At 42.4% G+C, this 10,035-nt stretch overlaps 1 protein-coding gene across 1 annotated transcript in view; it reads right to left on the bottom strand.

Moving 5' to 3' along the window:
- Positions 1-4,330: 4,330 nt before the first annotated feature.
- Positions 4,331-10,035, bottom strand: part of LOC135101882 (uncharacterized) — a 93,934-nt gene continuing 88,229 nt past the window's right edge. Inside the window, exon 3 of the mRNA XM_064006192.1 lies at positions 4,331-6,543. Coding sequence (XP_063862262.1) covers positions 6,536-6,543 — 8 coding nt within the window. The 3' untranslated portion in view covers positions 4,331-6,535. The remainder of the gene's footprint in view (positions 6,544-10,035) is intronic.

The following is a 10,035-nucleotide window of genomic DNA, read 5'->3' as shown; positions in this document are numbered from 1 at the left end:
TGCGTTTCTCTTGTCAAACACGTAATGGCAAGCACATCAATATCCTACAAGCTCTTCCCTCACACAGCTGACAGGAGAAAAAAGTACCTTACTCCATACATACGGCTCACTGTATACAAATTCCCTACAGCACCTCCCCTCCCTCCACTGGTGCACGATGCCCTTCAAGACACAGGTATTCACGTGGCCACCATTCCTAGTCACTGAAATTATGCTCCATACGTCATGAGGTGAGTGTTGAGCCACGCCTCTGGTCACGCTGCAATCAAAGGGTTCAGGTTCTGTTTTCTCTTGTTACTCTGCTGACAAATTTCCTATGATGAATGGATTTCCCTTCTGCTACCCATAATTCCTCAAGGGTACATTTATAAGCGGATAGTATTGTAAGCCCATGCACGCGCTGACGGGTGCACACACACACACACACACACACACACACACACACACACACACACACACACACACACACACACACACACACACACACACACACACACACAGAGGAACAAACAAACAATTACACATCTCTCGTTCTACAGCAGGTGTGTGTGTGTGTGTGTGTGTGTGTGTGTGTGTGTGTGTGTGTGTGTGTGTGTGTGTGTGTGTGTGTGTGTGTGTGTGTGTGTGTGTGTGTGTGTGTGTGTGTGTGTGTGTGTGTGTGTGTGTGTGTGTGTGTGTGTGTGTGTGTGTGTGTGTGTGTGTGAGTCCGTTCAGTATGAAGTGACATCTACTTATTCCTGTTTTTTGTTTTGACAAGCACTAGGTTCAGTGAAAGAAGAGATCGTGCAGTTTGTTTTCGTCTCTCTCTCTCTCTCTCTCTCTCTCTCTCTCTCTCTCTCTCTCTCTCTCTCTCTCTGAACGCGGCTTCGATCCTTTTCTATTAATAGCATAAGACAGTTCGTGGGACAGAAGGTCAGGCGGGGGTGCCGCGCCGCCGAACAAGACTTTCACCGACTGTCAGAGAGTGTCTCCACCCTTCCCTTCCCTCCCCATCCTCACACTCTAAAAATATCCTCTTTCCCTCATTTCTTTCCACTTTCTCCTCCCAATAATTTCTCTTCACCTCTTCTCTCGTTTTCCTTCATCCTTTATCCCTCCCCCAAACGTGTTCTCTTTCCCTCTCCTCCCTCCTTTTTCCTTCTTCATTTAAATTTTTGGTTTCCTCTCCCCCATCCTTTCATTTCTTTTCGACCATCAACACTTCATATCTCCTCCTCGCTTTCCCCCCTTCCTCTTCCTTACCCTCCAGCACACCTTGCTCACTCGCACAAGTGATGGTGGCTTTGGTTCACCTCTTCTAACCTTCAGCCTCCCTTCCTTCCTCTCTTCTACATCTTCTCTCCCTTCTACTCAAGTCCCATTCACTCTTCGCCTCTCCTCCTCTCATTTCCCTCCACTCTTCTTACCCCAGTGCTTTGAGTAGCTCTGTTTTTTTTTCTTTCCCTCATCTCCCGTATTCTTTTCTCTTCTTTTCCCTTATCTACTTACTTTCGTTCTCTCCCTCTCCCCTCCCTTCCTCTGCTGGCCTCGGGAAGTTTTGCTGCCGAGATGAAAGTATTCCAGCAATTATGGATGACAGGGAAATTAATTACGCCGAAATATGCGTAACTAAGCAACTCTGGCGAAGCGCATGCCAAATGAAACAAAGAGGAAGGAAAACAAGTGGGTGGTATTTATGGCACAGTGTTAATACAGTTTCACACGCACACACACACACACACACACACACACACACACACACACACACACACACACACACACACACATGTCTGCCTGCGGCCTATCACGTACAAGTTTCCTTTTTAATACCGGCAAGAGATCCATGATTTTGAAAGTCAATAAAAGACAAAGCTCATTAGCATGTCCTTTTGTCCTCGCCTCGTTAGTCCTTGGCGCTGTTGTTCCCGCTAAAATACTGGAAAGCGAACGAGAACGAGAACGAGAGAGAGAGAGAGAGAGAGAGAGAGAGAGAGAGAGAGAGAGAGAGAGAGAGAGAGAGAGAGAGAGAGAGAGAGAGAGAATAATGATAACAGTACATAAGCACACCAAACAGGAAAACATAGTACTTCTGTGGTTTTCTTTATATATGAGAGAGAAGCGTAAAAATAGAGTAATAGGAAATGTGTGCAAAGATTGGTGGAACAGTGCGAAGGTGGTCGGCAGGTGTGGTGAATGGGAAGGCTGGTTGGTGCAGGACGATGATAAAAAAAAAAAAAAAAGGAATGTCTGGAAGGAAGGAAGAATCAAACCCTGAAGGAAGGTCATGCAAGAGGAGGATAAAACTCAAAGTAAAAGATGAAAGGAATGGGAAGTATAGAGGGGGCCATAAGACAAACAGTTCTTGCGAAAGCTGAGTAAATGTAAGCGTGGATAATATTGGGAGGAGGCAGAAAATGATATGGAAGGGAGAAAGAGAGTTTATGTGGCACTAATTTTGTATGTTAAAAGTTAATTAAATGATAACAAGAAAAATCATAAAAGGAATAAAAGGTCTACGAAAGGTATTCAGTGCAGGGGTTCACTGGGAAAGATTTTCCTCCAGCCTCTTGAGGAAAATAATCGAGTGAAAAAAGATAGTTCCCATTTCCCTTGAATAATAAATTACTTTTTTCTGAGAGAGAGAGAGAGAGAGAGAGAGAGAGAGAGAGAGAGAGAGAGAGAGAGAGAGAGAGAGAGAGAGAGAGAGAGAGAGAGAGAGAGAGAGAGAGAGAGAGAGAGAGAGAGAGAGAGAGAGAGAGAGAGAGATAATAAAGTTTTCGCTTACAAAAGGCTGTTTGTCTGAGTACATAAGAATAAGACAAATAAAAGTGTTTAAATTGAAAGGAGTGCACCATACACACACACTGTACACATGCACCTAAAATTAATTGCTTGTCGATCGCTTACCATATCTAATGCGGCAAGAGCCTTAAGTAATCACTGCCTTAAGAAGTGACGCATGATCTCTGACACCAAGGCTCGCTGTGAATGCCTGGTGAGCCAAGCTTGACTGGCACCCGTATGTCACTGTAAATCAGGGTCTTCGGTGATGTATGGGAGTCTTATGATAAATTATTAATGATTCATTCTTATTTTCATTACTAAGAATCCTAACAAAGATTAAACCAGTCTAAGTGAAGACGATAGAGAATCACAAGGAGAGACAGTAATGCACGAAGAGACGAGTTAAGGGCATTATAGATTAGTCGGAAAATAAAAAGAAGGGATAATAAAGTAAAACACGACAAAAGCAATAGGGATAAAGCATGAGACAATGAATTAAGATACGATGAAATAAGAAGCAATTAAGGAAGACGCAATCATAAAGTTAGACCATAAACAGTCGAGGCGATGAAGGACGGGACAATATAGTACGGAGACAGGAAAAAAAAAAAGAAACATAAAACGCTATTGACTTTAAATAAGCAAACGGGTTTATACCAAAGGACAGAAACAAAGTGGAATGAATAAAAAAAAAAAGATCTCACTGAGCTAAGAGAGAATAAAGTTATCTTTTCACCAGAGAACAAAGAATAAAAATAGAAAAAACGAAAGAACAAAAAACAAAAAGCTTTCATCACGCGTAGTGTAGAGTGCTTGGCTGCTGCTGTTGTCTGTCCCGTGCACTGAGCCCTGTACTACGACGCACCCGCCTCCTGTCCAACACTCCAACAACCGCTGACTCTCGCACGTCCCTCAACAAAAATAACACCGCTGTATCTTTCAATACTACACACACACACACACACACACACACACACACACACACACACACACACACACACACACACACACACACACACACACAAGGCTTCTGATTTCATGCATGCACCTATTTACATGCATGACGCACGCATCTCGCCGGACATTTGCCTTCACAGGGACATAAGGGAAGACAAAAGAGGGAGAAAGGACCGGCCGGGGAGGAGGAGAGTGAGCGGAAGGCAGAGCGGCAAGGTGTCCCGTCAGCTTCTTGGAGAACCTGCCCTGGAGATCGATGTGGAGAGAGAGAGAGAGAGAGAGAGAGAGAGAGAGAGAGAGAGAGAGAGAGAGAGAGAGAGAGAGAGAGAGAGAGAGAGAGAGAGAGAGAGAGAGAGAGAATGCTGCTCTTCTCTGGCATCACCATCCGGAGTCTTACAAGGAAAGAGCAAGGGGAAGATGAGAAGGTGCAGGGAGCGAATGAGAAGGGGACGTGAAGGGTAAGTGAAAAGGCTGCCGGTTGAGGTGACTCTGGTCAGGGTTGCTCGGTGATGAAAGGCGAGAGGGGAGACAATGGTTCAGATTAGAGCCAGGTGGTATTTATGTAGAAGATACATATCTGTCTTGGCATGTATAATCTCTCTCTCTCTCTCTCTCTCTCTCTCTCTCTCTCTCTCTCTCTCTCTCTCTCTCTCTCTCTCTCTCTCTCTCTGACGCGCGTATTTTCATCATAAAGACATATATGTACTGTCGAACTATTCACGGAATTCCACTGCAGCATTACATCAAAAGAGAAGAAGAGTATGTACAAATATGCAATAAAGATAAAGGAGTAATACGCACACAAAGGGATGCACAGGAAACAAAGAAAATAAAACATACGAGAAGCATAAACAGGAATTATACAAAATGTGAGTAAAAACAGTGAAGGTGTGAAAGACAGGAATGAGAACAAAGAGAATGAAAGCAGCGGGAACAATGACTTACAAAGAGGAAGCTTGACAGGCAGTGGGATGAAAGCTGCAGCTAAGAATGGAGATTCTACGGTAACGGCGAGAGTTTTGGGTTTACGCGCCTAGAAACTTTACATTAACGCCACTTTGATGTACGAGAAGGTAGATCAAAATGAAAAATGTCGACATCTAAATGGATCATAAACACTGGGATAGATTTGGGAAACATTGGGAAACATTTCCAGTGAAAATGTCCAAACTTCAATGAAAAATTAATGGTATGGATTCTTTTCAGCTTTTTATTTATTTATTTTTTTTTCTTTATTCATGTATCTATTTTTTGGCGTAAGCTTTAGTTTCACGTCTCCATTCGTCTCTCATCTCTCGTTACATAAAGATGCCAAACAGTGGAGCCTAGAGCTCTTTCTCATAGTTTAATTTTTGCCGTCATCGAAAATCATTATTCAATTTTTCCGCCGTTGAACTTTTCAACAAAAACTTTGCTGCTTACTTTCAAGAAAAAAATATTATACCAAAGAATGGAATAATTTCATGTAGTTGCTATGAGCAAAAAAAAAAAAAACTTGCCTCGGGAGCGGGAGCCGAGTGGAGATAAAGGTCACTGGAAACTTTGCTTTTTACAGTCTTTTTTTTTTTTCTATTCCAACGTTATTCTTGAAACTCATGGGAATAATCAACTTTCACCACATCACATTCACTAAATAAAATAATTTTCCATCGAACAATTTTGCCCAGTAACCAAGATGGACCTGTAATGTTTTCTCGCCAGCTTCAGGTCCTGCAGCCGTGTACACGAACAGGTCGAGCCTCAACTACTGGCCAGCACAATGTCGATGCAAACACTCTACTCTCCCGATGGAGTTTACGCGGCTGGACGTGGTACATGCTGCCCACTTCGTACCTCTGGCTGCGTGGAAAGCGTTGCATTTATGTATGTGTGCGACGGCAGGCGTCAAGGATAAAGTTCAATGTTACAAAGGCCTAAGGAAGTTATTCATGGGGACAAGAGAAAAGTACAACAAACTCTGCATCCCTTGCCTGGTGCTAACAAGCTGAAGTATAAGTTGTACAGTTTTTGCTCTCACTGGTTTCGATAAGATGTGATATTCTTGTGTCTCATTCAGTGAATGCTGTGGATAAGATTGGTTATGAAAGAGAGAGTGCTGAAAGTTCAACAAGCGAGTAGTGGTAGTGTTCATGGGTGGTGACGTGGTAAATGCATGGTGATCGATGGTGGTTGTGGTGTTGGGGGAGAAGCAATGTTGTTTTAGTGGAGTTGCAGTGGTGTTGGTGATAGTGGTTAAGGGAATGCATAGCAGCGATGGTGGGGTTGGTGATATGTATACTGGTAATACCAAAAGAAAAGTTATATTTAAACATCATCAGCATTGATCAAGAAGACGTTGACACTACCATAATAAACATATTAACTAACGGAAACAAATGTGGAAATATGAACACGTAGCGTTATTAGTCTGCAGAATTGTACTGGTTTTCATTGATATTAACTGACGCTTTCTTCCATTCAAGTAAATAAGATGACAAATGGAGTAATTCTATGAGTGTTCATGGATTCAACACATGTATCGAACGTTAGCAAAATGTCTCCTTATAAGACCGTAGATTTTATTACGGTCGGGATCAATAACACCTTATTTCAGCACGAAGCGGAAGACTCATGACTCACAATCCCTAGATAGTATAAAGAAAGTTCTGCTAACGCCCTCTGTTCAATGCCTCACGGGCGGGATGTCACGAGAAAGACGTCAATACTGACGACACATCTGGCAGTGAGTGACAGCCCTCCATCGTGCAGGGAGGAGGCCGCCTGCTCCACCTCACCTGTCGTTCGGAATCCAGCGTGGCCTGGAGGATGAGTTCTCTTACTTACCTGGAAGGAAAAAAGAACAATGTTAGCACTGGAACCCACATAATGACAATTAAATAATAATCCGACTAAAATAATGATAAAAAAATAACATAAACACTGGGACCCATGCATGATAGATCGTGATTTGTATTTTACCAAATTATTTCAAACGTATTACAGAATCAAATATAAATAATCAAATTATCATAAAATATCAGCCATCATGAAACTCCTTTCTATTTTTGTCTCTCGCAAGCAGTGTCATATTACGACATAAATTAATTTCAGAAACTTTGGTGTGGTTACGAAGAGTGGACACAGCCACGCTAAATGAAGGCCCAGCACCAATCTTCGTCATCCTGGCCTCGCCACTCACAGCGGTGCTTGTACAATTTCCAGCCCTAATGTTTTTTTTACTATCGTCAGGGTGACGTTCGCTATTTATATATATATATATATATATATATATATATATATATATATATATATATATATATATATATATATATATATATATATATACAAATATGCACACACATCGCCACTACATCGCCAACACCTCATAATTTACTTTCGAGATGGCAGTCAAGGGTCACAAATGGCACCCGCAACACTTGTTGGCACTACTGGGTGCGCAACACATGCCGCGAACAAGCCAAAGGATTACCGTCCCAGTGAACCATTATATAAATCCAGAATCAAGGTGATGATCATGATGAGCTGACAGCCACACACAGTGGCGAGAGTCACACTGGCGCCTATCAAAATTATGTTTACCTGGATATTACTTAAGTTTCATCTCTAATGAATAAAAAAGAATAAATAAAATATTTGCTTAAGCCTATTAGAGAGAAAGTTTTGTGTATTTAAAGAAAAAAATCAAAATTATTATCTATTGAGATAAATTACAATAGAATAGACTATAAAGTGAAGCTCCAAATACCTTGGTGTTTTATTGCATCGCATACCACACACACACACACACACACACACACACACACACACACACACACACACACACACACACACACACACACACACACTGATAAAAATCTTGTAAATAAGACAAACTCAATGAAAAACTCTGATGACAATTTTGTCGGGCAGTCGTCAGTGGACCTCCATTTGTCAGTATTTGACATGTGAGTGCGAGGGGTGAACGGCGGCCGCTGGAGGGGCGCTGCCACGGGTAAACACCGGCCAAAGGGGAGAGGGCGGGGAACACAGGAATGGGAGATGAAAGTGAAATTGCTAAGCGTGGACTGGAGTCACCGGGTTCATGGGCGGCGGACTGAGGCAAGGACTGTGGTTCCTCTTTGATGGTTGAAACAGACGTTCACTTAAATACTCCTGCAAAGTTAGCATACGTAGACCAACTCCAATAACGCCAAATTAACAGCATTGCCAAAACTGAAAGGAAAATCAATGTGTGATGGAACTCTAAACACGAGAAGAGCTAATAGAAGTTGCACTCCGTGGTGGCCTTGGTGCATGAATTCCTCGCGTGACATAACTCGTAGTCGACACAACATTTGTTTACAAGAAGCCCTTTGGCAGGTCATTCACACACCCGCCACTCACTCGTGTTTTCCTCAGTGTCCACCCCACGTACCACCTTACCCGCCCCCAAACTCACGCCAGACCAGCCCCAAACCAATAAATCTTGTATGCTCCCCTTCTGCCGCCGCCAGTCACAACCACGGCCACTGTATGCATGCATTTTGCAGATGAACTATTAAAAAACTAATAAGTAATGAAAAAATAACTCAGATTGTTATGAGAGAGGAGGAAATATACTGATAAAGTTACATAAACGACAAATACACAGAAAAATTACAATAAGCATTTCTTTTCTGCGACTAGGTAGTCTGTGATTAGTGCGTCTTTCAGTGATTATGCGTTTTTTCTTTTTTTTCAAATATTTTGCACTGACGTTAGGTACGGATGAAGAACGACAATGTAATTGGTTTTTGATGTTGCTTAACATTAGTTTTCCAGTATGCAAATTCCAAATACCCGCGAAATAACGCATTGCTGTTAAAGCTATGTATGTTGGAAATACACAAATTCTAGTAAAACGTTTGTGCTTTTGTGGAAAATGTACCTCCCTGTCGTGAAACCTGGAAAATAAAGTTATAGCATTGCAAGACTCAGTAACGCTTCCACGTGAGTGACTGGCGGCCAATCTCTGAATACCAGCAAGACATTGGCATGACAAACGGCCCACGTCGGCCATCATCACTTCCTAAAGACGAAACAACAACATGTGTTTATGTCTTCCTGAAAGCAAGTAATTAATCATGAGTCAAGGCAGGGTTGTTGCTGCTCCTCACGCGGCTGACAGAGACAACGCTGTGCTGGCGCGGCGCTCAAGTGGATATTACAAGCCTAACTTATCCCACTTTAAAAATACGCTTGTATCTAGATATTAATGCACGCAACAGTTATTATATGATATATATTTTTCATAATTACTAATAAATGTTGCTTGCTAGCAATTTTTGGGAAATTATGAATAATTAATCATTCAGTTAATTTGCAATATTGCTAGGCATTGTTCAGGACACGCAATAACTTGCCCTTCACACATACACAAGGTCACTATACAGCCTTCATCTACAGTCCCTAGCTACAATTCTCACATCTCTCTTCACTTACATATTTATGAATCTTCCTTTATATATACCTATTTTTCTATATGCCTTCTTCTCTATAAACCTATTTACTTTATACTTGCCATATGTCACTGCCAGACACGTGCACTCAGCTGCTACACTTGAGGCAACATGCACGCTGTACTAACCAGTCACGAGCACTCCTTACTTCTCTTGGTAAAAAGAAAGGAAAACATTTACAGAGGCTCACTGGTGACGGGAAAGTGCTGGGAATGAAACGTGTGATACATCATGTGAGAGAGAGAGAGAGAGAGAGAGAGAGAGAGAGAGAGAGAGAGAGAGAGAGAGAGAGAGAGAGAGAGAGAGAGAGAGAGAGAGAGAGAGAGAGAGAGAGAGAGAGAGAGAGAGAGAGAGAGAGAGAGAGATAAAGCAGATAAAGCAGTTGCGAGTGAAAATGTAACAAATTTCAAAAAGAGGAAAACAAGGTACATAAAGCAAAGGGGAAGTGGAAAGGGGAGTCAAGAATTAAAGGGAAGGGGGAGTTATAGCCGAGAACAAGTGTTGATGAAGTGGAAAAGAGAAAACACTATATGGGGAAGGGGAACCAGGAAGGGGGTCGTGTTTAAGAGAGAGAGAGAGAGAGAGAGAGAGAGAGAGAGAGAGAGAGAGAGAGAGAGAGAGAGAGAGAGAGAGAGAGAGAGAGAGAGAGAGAGAGAGAGAGAGAGAGAGAGAGAGAGAGCAAGTAGAGCGAGCGGAGGCTGACGGGGCATCTGTGGGTATTTTGGGTATGTGTTGTCTATTCTTGGCCCGGCAGGTGGTGCAAGGGTGTGTTTGTGTGTTGAGAGAGAGAGAGAGAGAGAGAGAGAGAGAGAGAGAGAGAGAGAGAGAGAGAGAGAGA

Source organism: Scylla paramamosain, chromosome 7 (genome assembly GCF_035594125.1).
Source record: "Scylla paramamosain isolate STU-SP2022 chromosome 7, ASM3559412v1, whole genome shotgun sequence".
In the NCBI taxonomy this organism is placed as follows: Eukaryota; Metazoa; Arthropoda; class Malacostraca; order Decapoda; family Portunidae; genus Scylla; species Scylla paramamosain.
The sequence above is the reverse complement of the archived record's forward strand: the minus strand, read 5'-3'. Positions and strand labels throughout refer to the sequence as shown.